Below are 19,333 nucleotides of genomic sequence, written 5' to 3' on the forward strand. Positions count from 1 at the left end.
CATTAAACTTTAGTTATTCCCAACCAAGCAGGCGCTTTAATCCCCTGAAACTTCCCTCACGCTGCTCCCCACCTGCAGGTCTTCCAGCCTGGACAGCAAGTGAACTGCGTTGGACATGAACTCCTCCAGAGACACTCTCAGCTCCATCCACTCCTCGTGGTTGTAGTCCAGAGAGCCTTCAAAGTCATCTGTCAGCTGCGATGGATCCACCAGTTTGGCCAAACCTTCAACTGACACCATGCTGGTCTGCTCACACAAACAGGAACAATAAAACATGTGACAGACCATAAATACAGACAAATACCACCTCCAAACAACTCGAGTTCATATCAGAATCATCAAAGCTTTTAAAAGTGAAACAGAACAACTGATTCTGTGAAGATGAGCCCATCTTTCATCATATGTGGATGTGGTAGTTAAAGGTGGAATATGACCAAAGAAGACCACTTAATATCGAATAATTCAAAACAAAATGAGTAAAAACTGAAAGGGAAACCGACCTGGAGCTGAATTAATCAACATTAATCCTCATCAAGCTGTATGAAAACATCTGTAAGCTAAACCTGTTTAGAAGTGCGCCTACTTCAGTCAGTTTTTAATTCCGGACTATAAGCCGCTACTTTTTTCCCAGGATTTGAGCGCTGCGGCTTATATAATAATATATAAGTGAATATGTTAAAAGTTCTGAGGCTGTTCAATGAAGAAGATAACTTTGATGGTTTTATTGCGCAGGAGGAAGATGAAGAAGGTGATCAATGACTTTTCCTGGTAGGCTGCTTTTTTTTGGCAATACTACCTTTTCTTCCCCCGTTTGTGAGTAATTATGGCTGGACATTCACACCTACTTGCAGTCGAACAGCTCTGCTCCCGCTTTTGATTATGTTTGGTTGGATATTCAAACCTTTTCTTAACTGCTTTTTACAAACCATGGTCGGACTTTCACACCTTCTTGTAGCCGAACAACTCCGCTCCCGCTATTGATTGTGTACAGTCGGGTATTTTAACCTTTTCTTACCCGCTTTTTACCAACTATGGTCGGACATTCACACCGTCTTACAGCGGAACACCTCCTTTCTTAACCAGCCGTGTTACAGGCACTGTTCGAAAAAAAAAGCATTTACGCCACGTATTTGTGCGTTAGCGATAGGTATTTAAGCTAAAACCATCGGTGTTACAGGCACTGTTTGGGGGAAAAAAGCATTTGCAGCATTTATTTGTTTATGTTATCATACGCATTTAATTAAAAGTTTAAAAATCCTCACATGTAACATATTTCTGTGTAAACATGTCATGTTACAATGTGGACAAACGTGTCTCATAATCCTGTGCAGCCTATACATGTACAAAACAGATTTTCTTTTTAAAATTACAGGCTGTGGCTTATATTCAAGTGCGCTCTATAGTCTGGAATTTACGGTAATAATAGTTTCAGGACAACTGGTATAAACTGGGGCAGCAGACGTAATCCTGTGTGCACGGAGCGCACATTACGGGGGAGGGGAGGGTGCTTCCTCTTTTATCTCATAATGATGCTCATTAAAATGCTTTCTTTCGCTCCCCTGCTGACGTTATGATGCAACCACAGTTGAAGGCCAGTGATTGGTGAACCGTCACTGGTCATCAGGCGCTGTGATGCTCAGCAGTTCTGCTGCTGAATCTTGTGGTCGGCTCTGTTGGAATTAGCTGGTTTTCAGTATATCCAGATAAATAAGGAGCCTGGAAATGAGCAAATGGGTGCAAGTGAACATTTTTCAGGCTTTTGAAGACAAACGAGCGCTGAAGATGCTGATGAGAGCAGCAAAAGGACGGAGTCTGATGACATGATGTCATTAATGTTAGCGAGCCACGTGTCCACGATCCATCCGTCTGAGCTCCGAGGGAAGCTAAACTCGCTCAAAGCCCAGAAGAGCCGGTGTTTTACCGATATATCCACAGTGTGCAGCACCTTGATGCTGGCAGTGTTCGGGTAGAGTATAATATAAAGATAATATAGAGTAAAGCCAGCAGGCGAATCAGTGTCATGGTGTTGTGATGTCATTAGTGCATGAAAAAAGTCACAAATCGGTTTGTCGCTCTCTTTCTGGCTCGTGCTTCTGTGGAAACTAAGGAAGCCTGTAATCCTGCTGGTGTTGTCGGTGTGGAGCACAGAATCTGCTGAAAACTACGGATCATTGTCGGATGAAACTCACCTCAAAGGAGAACTTTGCGCTGCCGAAGTTGGTCTTCTGTTTCTGCCAGAAGTTGTCCGGTTTGATGATGAGCGCCACACAGATCTCAGCTGGGAAATACTCCTGCAGCGTCTTCAGAAGAGGTTTGATCAGCTCCCACTTCGAACCACGCATGTCGATGATGACGGTGAACCCACGCTTACAGACGTCCTCGCTGACGGGAGACACCGAGGAAACCACAGAGAGGGAAGAGAGCGCTTCAGAAATGCTGCAACAACACAGAGGAGGGCTGCTTTTCCAGCTGTTACAGTGAAGTTTGAACCACTGTCCTGGACGCCTCACAAGAATCAAACCATAACAATGAAGCCCTCCAGGCTCCAGCTGTGCTCTGCTCACCAGATACTCTCCGAGCACAACTTTTCTCACTGCTGTGAGACTCTGAGCGTCACGTTTTGGGAAATAAATGCAAGTTTTCAGAGTAACATTTAGCAGATGTTTCAATAAACTGCAATTTGCAAAAGAAGAAAAGGTCAAAAGAAACAAAAATACGAACACTTTCAACCGAAGGGACACAAATCAGCTGAAAGCAAAAGCTGCACCGCAGCAGTGACGTGTGTTTGGTTAACAGGATGATTCACTCAGAGCTGACAGAGACGCTTTTCCCAGAAGTCGGACAGCTTCGGGAGGTCAGGACAAACGCAGCTGCGGTGGTTAAAGAGCGGAAACGAGTCGCCATCCTTCATCGTGAAGAAGATTCTCCAAAACCCCAAAGAGGAGCTTTTACTTCACTGTTTAGATTCCGGTTTGCACAATTATTTTCATCACCTCGTTAAACTTAATGAAAAATAGTTTGGTTTCAGCACGCTGATGGAGCTGAAGGCTAACAATGTGCACGTGAGCTGCTCTGTGCACGCTCCTCACAAAGTGGAGATGAGACGTCCTTTCTTCCTCTGGTGGATAAAAAATTAAACTCAAACCTCTCCTGGAACCTTTAAAGTGTCCTGATCAACAGTTCTGCAGCTTTCTGAAACCTTTAAAGTGTCCTGATCAACAGTTCTGCAGCTTTCTGAAACCTTTAAAGTGTCCTGATCAATAGTTCTGCAGCTTTCTGAAACCTTTAAAGTGTCCTGATCAACAGTTCTGCAGCTTTCTGAAGCTCTTTCACAGGTTTTATTTGGACATTTTCTGCTTTTTCCCTCATCTTCAGTCCTTGTTCCTGAGCATTTTCAGAGGAATGTGTTTTTTCTTTGTTCAGCCACTTAACTCTGACCTTTGAAGCATTCAGGCAGAAAAAAGGCTCCTAACTCAAGGGATGAACCAGTGTTGTGTCGACACAGAACAGACAACTTAGTGCATGGTGTGCAGTGTGTCCTTAAAACATTTGAGGAAACTGGACAAGTGGAGGACAAAAGAAGAAGTGTCAGGCCTAAAAAACTATCTCCAGCAGATGAACAGGATCTGAAAGTGATGTCCTTAAGAAAGAGGAAAAAATCCAGCTGTGACCTGACAGGACCTGAGAGATGCATCTGGACCTTCAGCTGATCCATCTACTGTTGGCCCAAGCCTCATCAGAAATGGTCTCCATGGAAGGGTGGCTGTCAAGAAGCCGTTCTTAAGGAAGGGAAACAGGGAGAAAAGGCTGAGCTGTGCCAAATGACACAAGAAGTGGACTGAAAATCAGTGGCAACAGGTCTTATGGAGGGATGAATCCTCCCCAGAGCCCGGACCTCAACATTATTGAAGCAGTGTGGGATCATCTGACAGAGAACGGAACAAAAGGCAGCCCACATCCAAAGAAGAGCTTTGGGATGTCCTTCAAGAAGCCTGGAGAACTATTCCTGAAGACTCCTTAAAGAAATGACCACACAGTACTTCAGGTTCTCTAAAGTAAAATCCCAGAACAGGAAACTCACTGCTCACATGCAGCCTCAATATTAATCCACCAACAACACATTCATTACAATCTGCCTTGGGGAGGAAGAAACTCTGCTCGTCACCATGGAAACAGCAACAGGAGCACACAGAAATGATGACTGGATTGTGATCTGCACACAGGTAAAAGTGTTCAGATGAAAGCTGTGACGTCTATAAATCCACTTCCTGTGATTTATTCACACTTTATCTGTCAGTGAAATAATTCCTGATTTCCTTGAATGCATCGCAGAGGAGTTTTCTAAATGTTTGTGGCCTCAATAAGAAAGCTGATGCAGAGAAATGTGACTCCTACCAGAGTTCCTACTGGATATAATGTAGCAGGTAATAAAGCTCCAGAGCTTTTTACTGTCTTGGAAAACTGTTAAATTTGAATACCTTCATGATTCTTTCATGGGTGTGAAGGTTAATTCCAATTAGACGGAATCTGCTGCAACATTTTTGTTGGAATATTCTGTGTAAAAGCTTCAGCTAATCTTGCTGCAGCAGGTGTCTCTGCTGATAAGGATGCTGCAGTCAGCGCTTCAGATGATGAAGATCTCTCATCATCAGTAAGGAAGCTGCTTTCGTGCCGCTGCGCTTCAAGTTGAGTTAACTTAAAAGAAGGCGTATATTCAAAGCTGCCTCAAACGGCTCAGATCAGAGAGTCACGGCTGCTGATCAGCTTTCTCTGTCCTCTCAGTCTGCTGCAAACACTGCAGCTTTCAGCCCGATGCAAATCAAACGCCGCCCTGCATCTGCTGCTGAGACGGAGAAGAAAGGAGCGTTTGATTCCCCAGCCTGGGCAGCCCTGAGGCACTCAACCCTCCACTTCTTCCCTCTATCATCTCCAGCCTCTTCAAGTCTTCTGGCTCCCATCATCCAGCCTGAGAGGTGAGGAAGACGTGAGAATAAAACTCTGGCGTGTACCTGGGCACGGTGGACAGGTAGGTCACCAGCCTCCTCAGATCCTCCTGTTTTATTCGGTCGTGGTTGCTCCGGGAGGGAAACGTCAGGATCGGCCCTCCTCTTTTATCCCGTCCACCTGCAAATACACATTCAACACGTTACATTTGATATCTGGTGCTGGCCTGCAGCGACGGAGTCATGTGTATCGGCTGGTAAAAGCTTTAAAAGGAAGCCTCAAATGAACCCTGACAGGATAGATTCACCCCTTCTTCTCTGGAAGAGCATCAAATGTTACATAAAGATGAACATTACATGTTTAACATGTCAGCTGAAGAGGGCCGTAATGATTTTGGAGAGGGGCCAAAAAACAGCGACACAAATCGAACGCTGACCTCTGCTCAATGTCTCGCTGTATTTGTCATTTGAAGCATTATCTGAGCAGGACGCTGGGGAGGCTGCTCTGAGGCATGTGGCTGCACAGGGAAACTTAAAGCCTCGTTTAGCTGAACGCCGGTGATGAGGACGAAGAGGCTTTAAAGCAGGGGGTCAAACTCAAATACACAGGGGGCCGAAATTTTAAATTGAACAAAGCCGCGGGCCGAGGTTGAACAAATTAACCTTTTAATATGGAACCCAACAAGTTTTGATTTAACAATGAATACCGAACAAGCAAGGCTTATATAACTTTAAAGTCCAGGGGTGTGAAATTGCTAATAATAATAACAATAATAATAATAATAAAAACATATCAATGGCATATTAAATTAAATTAAAATAAAAATTGAATGCCTCCTTTCTGTTTGCAGCCTTCTGAGGTAAATGTCAAAATTAGCTTCTTACACAGGCTAATAAATGTGAAAATAAAATAACATAAACCTCTTTTCATCTCCTTTACTTTCTGGCTCCTTTGAGCTGTGTCCAGGTCCTTATATTTGTCCTGGTGTTTCGTTTCATAGTGTCGTCTAATATTATATCCTTAGTTACTCCTTAGTTACTCCTTAGTTACTGACAGGTTAGCTCCACAAACAAGACAAAAAGGTCTGTCTTTTACATAAACAGATATTCTGTCTCCCACCTGTCCATAAAAGTTCTATTTTCTGCCTTTCTTTTGGCCATTTTTTGGTAGGTAACAGTGACAGCTGTGGTTTGAGGTCTGGGGGAGAGGCGGGGGGCACAAGAAGACCGCTAGCATAGATGCTACTGACACAGAGGAGGGGGCGTATCTGCCTCTGTTCTAATTGACGCGCCAAAACAACAGCAAAGCATTATGGGATTTGTAGTATAAGCGGTTACAGCGCTGCCGCCGTATAATACTGGCGGGCCAGCTCTAATATTAATTTGAAATTGCCTCGCGGGCCAAATATAATTACACTGCCAGAGTCTGACACCTATGCTTTAAAGTGTTTCTGATCCACAGATAAAACTTTTAAAAGCATCGATGCAACAACGTGGGACACAAAAAGCGTTAAAGACGAATGAAAGCTGAGCTGAGGTCTGACCCCCCGTCGCTGCCTGCCTTTCGCAGCTTTAGTGCCTGAAACAGGACTCCTCCACACGGCTACGTCAGCCACTCAACATACTTTCCTCCGTCCGAAACACAAACTCTCTGCGTCTGTGATGGACGGCGTGTGCAGAGATGTTCTGGTCAGATTAATGTAAGAAACACAAACCACAGTGTTTATGAAAGCGCTGCTCAGACGTGGAAAAGCCGAGTGTGAGTGTGATCTGGAGTCGGAGAGCGGCTGTAATCTGCGGAGGAATCTCGATGACGGATGGCTGTTGGCTCTCTCTCTTTCTCTTTTTCTCTATGCGATTCAGACTTTTCTTCTCTCGCATATTACTGGCAGAAAGAAGCAGTTTGCAGGCAGCTCTGCAGCCTTTAAGAAGCTCAAACTTATGTCTTAATAACTCTGAGCTGACATGAAAAACTGCAGCTGATCACGGTCATTAGAAACACTGAGGTGCACAAACTTTATCTTTATTCTGTTTTCTGTGAATCAAATGTTTCAGTTTTCAGATTTAAAGTGAAAATGTGCCATAAACAGTCCATCCTTCCACCTTCTGATCCTCCGATCCTCTCTGTGTCATTATCCATCCATCATCCATCCCTCCATCCAGCATCCATCCATCCATCCAGCATCCATCCATCATTATCCATCCATCCATCCATCCAGCATCCATCCAGCATCCATCCATTCATCCCTCCATCCAGCATCCATCCATCCATCCATCATCCATCCCTCCATCCATCATCCATCCCTCCATCCAGCATCCATCCATCCATCCAGCATCCATCCATCCATCCATCATCCATCCCTCCATCCATCATCCATCCCTCCATCCATCATCCATCCCTCCATCCAGCATCCATCCATCATCCATCCATCCATCCCTCCATCCAGCATCCATCCATCATCCATCCATCCATCCATCCCTCCATCCAGCATCCATCCATCATTATCCATACAGCATCCATCCATCATCCATCCATTCATCCCTCCATCCAGCATCCATCATTATCCATCCATCCATCCATCATCCATCATCCATCATCCATCCATCCCTCCATCCAGCATCAATCCATCCATCATCCATCCAGCATCCATCCATCCATCATTATCCATCCAGCATCCATCCATCCCTCCATCCATCCATCCCTCCATCCAGCATCCCTCCATCCAGCATCCATCCATCCATCCCTCCATCCCTCCATCCAGCATCCATCCATCCATCATCCATCCATCCAGCATCCATCATCCATCCATCCATCCATCCATCCCTCCCTCCATCCAGCCAGCATCCATCATTCATCCATCCAGCATCCATCCATCCATCCATCATCCATCCATCCATCATCCATCCATCCATCCATCCATCCATCCATCCATCCATCCATCCCTCCATCCAGCATCCATCCATCCCTCCATCCATCCATCCAAAGCAATACATTGATAGCACAAACTAGGACATTACTTCAGGAAATAAAACATTTTCTATTTGGAGACTTTCAGATTGAATCCAGTCTTAGTTTTGTTCACATTCAAGATGGCGAAGGGTCCGAAAACTGAAACCGGTCCTGATGTGGACATTCATCAGACTCCTGAAGGCCTCATTTGACGCTACATTTTGTTAGTTGAGTTGACGTTCTTTTATAAGTTTGAGTGCTTATGTTGGCTCATTGAGCCGCAGGAACACGGGGAACAGTTTCTGTAAGTTATGCTCGGTGTGAAGCGCCGGGAACCGTTTCTCCTCCTCGTTTCCTGACTCGGGAGGTGTGAGAATCCCATTCTGACTCAGAGAAATGTTTTTACAGATACCTTAAATCAAAGCGTGGACAGTCGCTGCGCCCTGAGTGCCTGTCAGCAAACATCTGTGTTATTATTTTCAACAAAGAGGAAGTGGTTTTCCTGCATGTGGTTACCAACTGTAAGGATCCAAATGTGCATAACGGACATCAACAATTTAATTACCCTCCTGAACCGGAGCTCTGTCTGACACTCACCCGACACAAAGGCAACTTTCTCCTTTAACACAGGCAGGACATCGGACGCCTTTAGGCCTTCAGTCCTGAAGGACCCTGCAGAAAGACAAGGGAGAAAAACTCAGCATTAATCCCATTATCAGATCAACATTCCTGTTAGAGGGCGCGTACATTTTCCTTCTTTTGTCTCTTAAAGACACCTTTTATTCAGCAGAACTTTACATGATATTTGAGCATGTTTGTCTGTATAAATCAGGACCACTTTCTGATCCCTCCATCCTTTGTCCTCTCCTTCTTTCCCTCTCGGTTCATCTGGTCATCCGTCTGTCATGTTATGAAATCTCTCTCTCTCTCTCATTCGTGTCAGTGCTCTCTCTCCCCCTCACCTCACCCCCCTCTCAGCAGAAAACAAGCCCAAATGTCCACGTCCTGCTGTGAGACACACTGTCCTGCCTGCTGAACACACACACATTCCACAGTAAGAACACAGAGTCAGCAAAACGTGCCTCAGAACACGTGCACGCAAACGCCGGCTGTGACTGGATCTGTTCCTTCGTTTTAAGAAGTCAGATCCATGTTTGACTCACATCAACAGACCTGAGTCAGAGGTAGAAACATGCATGAAAACAGATGATGCTCCCAACAGGTGAGCTCAGGTGAGATCAAATTGTGACAAAAAGGCCAAAAAGGAAGCTCATTCAAGGCAGTCAGAGTTGTTGTCCAATGTTAATCCTTAAAATACACCATTAATTCTGTTTTTCAGCATTAAGTCATAAAAGATGGGCTGAATCACTCCCAGCAGCACCGCTGATGGACACTAAATGCTGGTTCCAACATACTGAGCCATGACTGTGTCATTAAGAAGGTTCGAGCTAGTGCTGAAACCATTTCTCACTCTAATAACTCTATTACAAAAAATCTTCCAAAGAAATAAGCTGCTTCTTTGAAGCTTCATTTAACTCCCACCAACAGGTTCTGCTCAGTGGTCGCCTTGTTTCACACGGACAGTTATTACTGTCGCACCATGTTTGTAGAAGCTTGATTTTATGAAGAAAAACAGAAAAATAACCAGGAGCAAAATCAAACGAAGGTTTCAGAGAAAAGAGCAGAGAAAACAATGCAGAGTAAGATAGCAGTGGATGCTAAACATCGGCGATGCTTCGGAGCACCCGCGTGAGCCAGGCAGCTAACACTCCGCCTTGTGACGTCAGATAAACCGCGAAAAAGGCTAGCTGTGAAACTAGCATAGTGGTTGATTTAGCCAACAAAATGGACAAATTTGTCATAAAAATACCAAAAATATCCGCCGACCCGACACCATCTTCCGGTGAGAACTCTTCCGTGTCAACGACTGAGGACAGCAGCTGTGCAGATGTTTGGCAGATTAAAATCGGACTTTTCAAGCTAGCTGGAAAGGTAAATATCAACAAATAGACTATGATGCTGCAAAAAATAAAGTGTTTTGTGAGGTTTGCACTGTTTGATTGTGGATTTTGTTTTTTTCTTCATCTTCACCGGAGCCTTTTGCGTTAGGTTGCATTGACATTAACTCCTGGTATGCGTCACCAGACTTGTGTTTATTGCGGCTGCTGCTGTTAATTGATCTAATGTGTGTTTTTGCTATGAGATGAATGTGCGCGCGTGTCAAAATAGCAACGAGTCATGCAAGCACGGTGAGCACCCAACAGCAGAAACGTAAATCGGCGCCCCTAATGCTAGCACTGGATGCTGACACTGGATGCTAGCACTGGATGCTAACAGTGGACGCTCGCACTGGATGCTAACAGTGGATGCTAACAGTGGATGCTGACAGTGGATGCTAACAGTGGATGCTAACAGTGGACGCTCGCACTGGATGCTAACAGTGGATGCTGACAGTGGATGCTAACAGTGGACGCTCGCACTGGATGCTAACAGTGGACGCTCGCACTGGATGCTAACAGTGGACGCTCGCACTGGATGCTAACAGTGGACGCTGACAGTGGATGCTAACAGTGGATGCTAACAGTGGACGCTCGCAGTGGATGCTGACAGTGGATGCTAACAGTGGACGCTCGCACTGGATGCTAACAGTGGACGCTCGCACTGGATGCTAACAGTGGACGCTGACAGTGGATGCTAACAGTGGATGCTAACAGTGGACGCTCGCACTGGATGCTAACAGTGGATGCTGACAGTGGATGCTAACAGTGGACGCTCGCACTGGATGCTAACAGTGGACGCTCGCACTGGATGCTAACAGTGGATGCTGACAGTGGATGCTAACAGTAGCAGAGAAGAGACGGAAGCTGAGGGGCTGGAAGGTAGAGACACTTTTTCATTTCTGCCAATAAGCTACTAGTTTTTAATCTAATTGCTATTGAAATGTCACCAGAACTCTCAAATTATAATATGTAATAAAATTCACTGCTTGGTTTGTGACATGCAGTTAATTTTCTGAAAAATAAACCAATGAATGGTTCATCTTTAAGTATTTCTTACTCGATTAATCAATGAAACTATCGATAGAATACTTGATTACCTGAATAATTGCTTGCTGCATCCCTAGTTCGCTGGGGATGGTGAAGGTTAGGCCTTTATTATTTAGGCGTCAAATATTTCGTTACAGCTCCACTTTTTGTCCTAATAGAGTCTCTTCTGGACAGGAAACGCAGGGCTGACATCTGAAAGTTTAACATGATTCTTCTAAACAGTAGTTCTTTGATGGTCTATCAAAAGGAGTCGTAGCTACGAGTAAACAGCTGCATTCAGAGCCTAACAACTAACCCATGTGGATCAGAACCTGATGTAATATTAAAGATGTAATAACATCATTTCACAGTATTGACTCGGTATTCCCCCCATTTTTACCTCTTCCAACCCCACAGACTCCCCCTGTTGTTCAGCTACATATTGATTTTAAGGACGTGCACAAACTACGTTAAAAAACCAACGCAGGCAGCCGTGATTAACGCGCATATTTCTATTTAAAAGCACATTCCTGAGTGTAAAAACTGCTGAACAACTGCCTTCATCTTCTAATCCAGCTGGTTCAGAATACTGCAAAAAGTCGCATATTTTTAGACCTACAGGCTGAATTCCTCCTCGGTTTACACAGAGATGCTGACATGAGTTCCAAATTAAATTTGTCCATGTTTAATTTAATCAAATCATTTCCCCTCAGATTCACCTTTAGATTTTCTGCATTTCGGCTGTTTTTTTTTTTGGTTATTGCCACAAATGAACAGATGATCTAATAAGACTTAATAAAAAAGTTGACAAAGTGTCGCAGCGCAGATAAAGAACTTTAAACCTCTGAGACTAAATAACTTTTATAATCATCCTCACAATCCTGGACTTCAGATCCAATTTAAACAAACTTGTTAAGTGCAAACTGGAACCGATCTAAAGCATTAGGCATTTAGATATTTTATATTTAACATGCTGTGCATGAACACAGTTCACCTCAACTGTAAAAATCAATGAGGACGTGCACCCTGCTGTGCTCACATGGCATCAAATGACATTAAAAGCTGAGCAGCACTTCAGGAAATAAGACAAATGGAGCCCATCGCAGAGCTTTATTAGTAACAACCATCTTGGGAAGCTAATCTAGCAGAAAAAGACCAAATAAAGAGAAAAAATGAGTTTAGAAAAGGGAAATTAGATCAAGTTCCATGAATCCTGATTTGATTATATGAGTTTAATGTGGATCCAAACTGGATGAACCGCTTTTCAACCCTGATCTCGTGACAGTTTTACTATAACGGGTCAAAAATGGTGAAATTACTACGTTTTCCTTACTGTTCCAGTTTCAGTTTGTCAGCACGTGTTCTGTTTGATGACGTCTTCTTCCCACGATGTATAAATGTTTACTTTGCTATAAACGAGTCCAAGGAGGGGACGGCAGAACATGCTCATCACAGCCCAACAGAAACAACTCAAAAAAAGCACGAAGAAGACCTTCTGAAAGGCTGCGTCCAACGGAAAAAACAACATTCTTACACATAAGAAGACAGGAGTTCTGAAAGCAAAGGATTAGAGCTTAAAGGCAAAAATGTGGTAAATCGTACTGATAGAAATGGAAATTAGAAACAATATAAAATCCTTTATTTAGGGAAGTTTTCGAAGTGATAAAACCCTGAAGGTGGCAGAAAAGAGGGAATTCAGATGCACCATCAGAGGTATGGAAGTGTGAAACCTTCATAAACGCCACAGATGATGAAATTCTCCTTACTTCACGTATGAAAATAAAAACTTTGCACGTGTGCCTCTCATGCATCAGACAACTTTAACAGATTAACTCCTGACATCTTCTCACATCTAAAGACAAAGTCTCTGAGTTTTAAGTCACAGAAGATTTAGCTCCAGATCTTACAGGGTCTCAGTCTGTAAAACCACAACTAGACTGTTCTGAGATTATTTCCCATCATGCATCTGGTGGAAATTCTTCACAACAAGGAAGTCAGCCAATGAGCACACAGCTTCATTTTTAACTGCAGTGTTGTGCTGTTCTCCGCTGAGTGTGGACACGATGATATGAAACAAGACCCCCAGATGTGAGAGAGACCGCCTTAAAACAGCCTGGATTAAGTGTGATGACACCAACCGACCGAGTGACTCAGCTCTGAAAGTGTTTGGCCAGTTTAAGGATGAAACACATCACACAGTTTGCAGGCTTGGATTGTCAAACACGTTGTGAAAGCAATATGTACAAGTAGCACGCCACCTTTGGCACTTTTCACACGTGTTACAAGCTGTTGACATGTCATTTTCAAACGATTAGGGTTCGGTGATAGTGTGGTGGAGGGTCACTGCGCACCATAAAAATGACACAGCGCAGGAGAAAAAAACGCTGTAAAAACACGCCAAAGTGCAGTAACTCGTCCTGTTCATGACACGGCGTGTGAGGGCGGGTGTCATCAGCAGGTGGTGTCGGAGGCTATGTTTCACGTGTCCGAGTAGCGATTTCTAACCAGAGGAACGACTTGGAGGAAGAAGACAAAAACAGTCTCCTCGGTCAGAACGGGTCATTTTTCAAGGCTAAAGATAAAAATGTGCAAATAAAAAGGCTTCAGTTAAAACCAGAAGCTCAACACATTTTGTCTTTATATTAACATTTCACAGCTCGAAGCAAAGAGGCCTGCAGCCAACATCGGCTGCTTTTCCTCTGACTGCATTGAACGCATCACAGTGAAGGAGTGTGTTAGGGAGGGTGCTGCTGAGAGGAAACGTTTCAACACACACACAGGAAGCTGTCACTAATGTCTGGGTAAATAGTGTTAATACTTGTGTTCTTTTAATTATTTTAATCTTGTTCTTGACAGGAATGTTATGAGGAGTCGGGGTCGGCTTAAAGAGCTTTAAAAACACACAGAAACCTGCAGAGTTTCACTTAATCCCTTAATAACTAACCGACTGTGTGCCAGAGCTAGCCGTTAGCTAACTGAACCAACTGATAAATAGTCATTTTAGGTACTGTGAGGTGCACACGTGACCAGTTTGGTGATAAGAGTAAGGAAATGATGCATCATCTGTGGTACTGAGGGTTGTGTAGATGTCTTATTTCCTAACCTCATCCAAGTTGTTTTTATTGATTTTAAGCTGCAAATGAACACAAAAGTTTAGCCCCCAAACATGGACCCTTTCACCTGTAAGGGCTGATAATAACTCCTCATGAAAGACATGAAACACTTTATTCCAATTACACCCGAGAGAGTCTGTGTACGGCATGTTTAGGCTAACCTTAACTCATTTAGTTTAACACAGCAGCTCATGTTACATAGTTTTGCTCAGAAACTAGCATGTTTAAGCTAATCTTAGCTCGCTTAGGCTAACTTTAGCATGTTTAGGCTAACCTTAACTCATTTAGTTTAACACAGCAGCTCGTGTTACATCGTTTTGCTCAGAAAGCATAGCAGCTGCAGTCATTAATGTTACGTTTGTGAGGATATAATGTTGTGTTTGCATGTCAGCAGTTTGTATTTAGTTTGATTTTAATTCAAGAAGTTTCCAGTGTACAGAAATGAATTAATCAATGAATGTCAGACAGCTTTTAATAAACATCAAGGAGTCTTTATTGTGTTTTTCTGCTTTCGACTCTTTAAACAGCAAAGATTTTAGAATGTCTCATTACCTCTCATTACTACATTTTCATTGGCATAAGCCAGTGTAGTTAATTCCTCTTCCCCTCCTGTAACTGTTGCTTCTGACCCAGATAAGAAAGAGCAAACAGAGAGGATTATGGAAATGATTGTAACTGGCAGAACATGCACCTGCACACTCTTTGTAATCCTGAACATTTACAGACAAAGGTGCAGGAGGCGCTTTATTTGGACCAGACCCAGCCACCTCTGTGGTGTGAAGCCTGGGAAACATCTTTATCGATTCATCTAGAACCACAACAGAAGATTCTGTGTTCATACAATGTTTGCTCTTTAATACATTTATCCGCTTTTTTCCCTAATGTTGGCATTGTAGATATGCAAATACATTTAAAATGGAGAGGTCGGCAGCTTCTTCCTCCATTCTGACTAAAAGAAACGTTCCTCTTTGCATCATGTGCAGCTTCCTGTGCATCTCAACCCAGTGACAGTATGTTGCAGCTGGAGACAACATCTGGAGCTGATGACCAGACAATGTCCACAGCTGAAAGCTGCTTTAGCTTCATTTCTGACACTTTCACCAAAAAAAGACCCATAATCTCACTCCTTTTCTCTACGTACCCGTGCGTTCGGTCCCTGTTTCCGGCTCATATACAGACTATTATTGCATTATAGCAGGGGTCGGGAACCTATGGCTCGCGAGCCAGGTGTGGCTCTTGATGACTGCCTCTGGCTCATAGATAAAACTAAATATTCTCACTTGTTTTAATCCACCATCGATTTTTCATGTCCTGTTCAGGGCTGCAGGAGCATTATTTTAACTGGATGATACTGGACTACGTTGGCCGTTGCAGCGTAAAACAGGTAAACGCCCCCTTTTGAATCAGTCTGCTCGGTCATTAGCTCAAAGCTAACCCTTCGACGAAGAAAAAAAGATGACGAGTATCGTACATTTCAGGCCGAATGGACTGAAGAATTCGCCTTTGTGGAGAGAGCAAATTCTGCGGTGTGTCTAATTTGCAAAGACAAAATTACATCGATGAAACGGTCGAATGTAAAGCGGCACTTCGACACGCGCCATGCTACCTTTGCATCAAAATACCCGGCAGGAGACAGCAGAAAGAAAGCGTGCCGAGAGCTACTGAGCAGGGTACAAGCTAGAGCTACTGAGCAGGGTACAAGCCAGAGCTACTGAGCAGGGTACAAGCCAGAGCTACTGAGCAGGGTACAAGCTAGAGCTACTGAGCAGGGTACAAGCCAGAGCTACTGAGCAGGGAACAAGCTAGAGCTACTGAGCAGGGTACAAGCTAGAGCTACTGAGCAGGGTACAAGCCAGAGCTACTGAGCAGGGTACAAGCCAGAGCTACTGAGCAGGGTACAAGCCAGAGCTACTGAGCAGGGTACAAGCTAGCCAGCAGCAACCCGGCAAGGTGGCTATAATTCTGCTAGCTTTGCTGGATCTTTAGCAATAGTGAGGAACGGAAAACCATTCACAGATGGCGAGTATGCTAATAAACAATATGCTAATATATGCTAATATAATATGCTAATAAATTCAGAGGCTTATTATACTGACATTTAGTTTAATTCACTTTTAAAATATATTATATGGCTCCCATTGAAATAAATTTCCAAATTTTTTGCTTTCATGGCTCTCTTAGTCAAAAAGGTCCCCGACCCCTGCATTATAGCATTCAGTATAATGAAGAGTTTTTATGCAACATGAACATCAAACCTGATCGTGCCGTTTTCATTTGAACGAGTGCAAAACGTAACAAACTCCCGGCAGCTTCACCATGACGTCGAGCTGAACTTTTCTATCTTTCAGTGGTACATTTCCTGCTTTGCTGCCTGTAAATAAAGAGCCGGGGTTGTTGATGCCAAACACTCCGGTGCAGACACTAAATTGGACAATAAAAGAACATTTACTGTGTCTGACTTGCCGTTTCCACAGCTGAGGAAAACATTGTGGGACTTATCAGAGGATGCCAGCAGCAGTGAAACAGCGGGAGCTTCATGATGCTCTGTTCTACTCGTTTGTTGGGATGAGAAATGTTGATGGATATAGCTGCTCCTGATATTAGCTCATCACTTATTAAATTTGCCTTTTAATGTTTTAGGGTAAACACAGCTGTTCGTCTTCATGACGGCTGACAGAAGTTTGTGAACTCAATCAAATGATTCATGTAGCAGGACGAGGCTCAACGCGCCATGACGACCAAACGCACGTTTCCTGTCCGGCTCGGCACTAAATTTAGTTTGATTTGGTGAAAACATTGGAAATCACTTGGATTGTCCGGATCACGATCATAAAACAGGTCGTCTTCCTCTCTGTGAGCAGAACTCTGCCTCCATCCACACTGAGCTCCATTCCTGCTTCTTCCCATCAGAACCAAACTGCTGATCCAGAGAAATTCAGAGAAGAAATGTGAATAAAACCAGGATGAACCAGCAGGGCTCTGCTTTCTCTCCCTGTTCAAATGACTCAAAGCTGTAGGAAACAGAGTCGGTGCTGCTTGGTGTTGGTGATCTCCAGCTGATCTGCAGCTGATCTACAGCTGATCTGCAGCTGATCTACAGCTGATCTGCAGCTGATCTGCAGCTGATCTGCAGGTGATCTCCAGGTAATCTCCAGGTAATCTCCAGCTGATCTCCAGGTAATCTCCAGGTGATCTGCAGGTAATCTCCAGGTAATCTCCAGGTAATCTGCAGGTTATCTCCAGGTAATCTGCAGGTAATCTCCAGGTAATCTCCAGGTGATCTCCAGGTAATCTCCAGGTAATCTCCAGGTGATCTCCAGGTAATCTCCAGGTGATCTGCAGGTAATCTCCAGGTAATCTCCAGGTGATCTGCAGGTAATCTGCAGGTTATCTCCAGGTAATCTCCAGGTTATCTCCAGGTAATCTCCAGGTTATCTGCAGGTTATCTCCAGGTAATCTGCAGGTTATCTGCAGCTGATCTGCTCCTGGTTAGCATCACTAATGACCCGTCTCCAGGGACCAGCTCTTTGAGTTCTGTCTCCACGCTCTGCTCCTGTAGCTCCGCCTCCTGTAGCTCCGCCTCCAAACTTCAGGAAGCTTCCAGAACAGCTGTGATTGGCTCATGCAGGCAGGTGGTCGACTTGATTTCCGTTGCATTGGCAGTATTTTAAATATCGGACGATCAGGATTAAAATTTGATTAACTGTGCAGCCCTATTACACGTGCACATCTGTGCACATCACATGCACCATCTCAGCAGTGAAGAAAACAACAGAACTGACACTAAAACAGAACCTTTCAGAACATCATTCTAACATGGTGCAGACAGCAGAGAAAACTGCTGAAAACATCGCTTTAAAAGTTTAACACGAGACAAACTTTTACTTCTGGTTCTGTCTTCTTTTAGCTCATCTTCTACAGTCGGTTTATTCACCCACAGATACTGTTGACACTCAACACATCGCCGGTAAGGCAGAAGAGAGAGAAGAGTCCTTCCATCGATGTCTCATTTCAGTGAAAGTCGGTGGAATATCTGCCAGGCTTGATTTGTTGCTGTCTCGGATCGTTGTTCTTCTCGCTGCCTCTCAGTCACACACACCTTTGATCCAACATGTGTTTTCCTCGTCACAGATGCTCAACACACACACTTTCAGCTGTTTGTACAGTGGCAACACAGCAGTGATTACAGCAGCATATGGCAGCAGCTTCTGAGGTTAACGCACACATTCATGCAGCCACAGCTTCACCAGAGGAAGGAGGCTGACCACCACCAGAGTGTGTGTGAGGCCGGCTGCGTCCAAACATCTGCTGCACACCGCCACCATGAACATGTGGGTGGTTTTCTGATTGTTGGGATGTCCCCCCCCCCCCCATCCACACAGCATTCATCAGACAGTCCAGAGGTTGAAAAGCAGAGAAGAGGCGTCACAAGCTGCAGCAGGAGCAGAGTTTTAACTCCAGAGTCTGAATAAACGCGCAGAAAAGATGGCTTTGTTTTCCCGGCCAAACAAAGGACATCATGTTAACAAATGAACGATGCTTCAGCCCCCCCCCCCCCCCCCCCCCCCCAACCAGAACTATTTGTTTTATAATGCCTAACTGACCACTCAAACCACATTCGCAGCATTTAAAACTGATGCTGGAACAGCAGTGATGCTACGGGAACACATGGCCTGTATCTTCTCACATCTTAGGGCTACGACAAAATGTTTAACATGATTGTACGTCTCTGGTAACCATGGCGATGAGGCAAAAACAAACGTAGGGAAACGTTTCATCTCCTTTGTACCAGATGCACAGACAGACCTCGCTCCGCCTCAGCTGTGGTTGTTTTTTACGTATTTTCTGCAGTTCACCTGAAGGCATCACGTCTCTGTGGGTCTCCGCCTAACCTGTGGTCGTTTTTTACGCATTTTCTGCAGTTCACCTGAAGGCATCACGTGTCGGTGGTGTCTCCATCTCAGCTGTGGTTGTTTTTTACGTATTTTCTGCAGTTCACCTGAAGGCATCGCGTCTCTGTGGGTCTCCATCTCAGCTGTGGTTGTTTTTTACGTATTTTCTGCAGTTCACCTGAAGGCATCGTGTCTCTCCATCTCAGTTGTGGTTGTTTTTTACGTGTTTTCTGCTGTTCACCTGAAGGCATCACGTGTCGGTGGCGTCTCCATCTCAGCTGTGGTTGTTTTTTACGTATTTTCTGCAGTTCACCTGAAGGTATCGTGTCTCTGTGGGTCTCCATCTCAGTTGTGGTAATTTTTTACGTATTTTCTGCTGTTCACCTGAAGGCATCACGTCTCTGTGGGT

General features: G+C 44.3%; 1 protein-coding gene across 2 annotated transcripts in view; it reads right to left on the reverse strand.

Annotated features, from left to right (window-relative positions):
- Positions 1-19,333, reverse strand: part of kalrna (kalirin RhoGEF kinase a) — a 149,455-nt gene that overhangs the window by 99,708 nt on the left and 30,414 nt on the right. For both annotated transcript variants that reach the window (XM_072397581.1, XM_072397582.1), the window contains exons 2-5: positions 8,491-8,565; positions 5,010-5,124; positions 2,190-2,382; positions 73-246 (exon numbers count right to left, since the gene is read on the reverse strand). In XM_072397581.1, coding sequence (XP_072253682.1) covers positions 73-246; positions 2,190-2,382; positions 5,010-5,124; positions 8,491-8,565 — 557 coding nt within the window. The remainder of the gene's footprint in view (positions 1-72; positions 247-2,189; positions 2,383-5,009; positions 5,125-8,490; positions 8,566-19,333) is intronic.

This window comes from Leuresthes tenuis, unplaced genomic scaffold, assembly GCF_036924035.1.
Source record: "Leuresthes tenuis unplaced genomic scaffold, fLeuTen1.0.hap1 SCAF_12, whole genome shotgun sequence".
Lineage (NCBI taxonomy): Eukaryota > Metazoa > Chordata > Actinopteri > Atheriniformes > Atherinopsidae > Leuresthes > Leuresthes tenuis.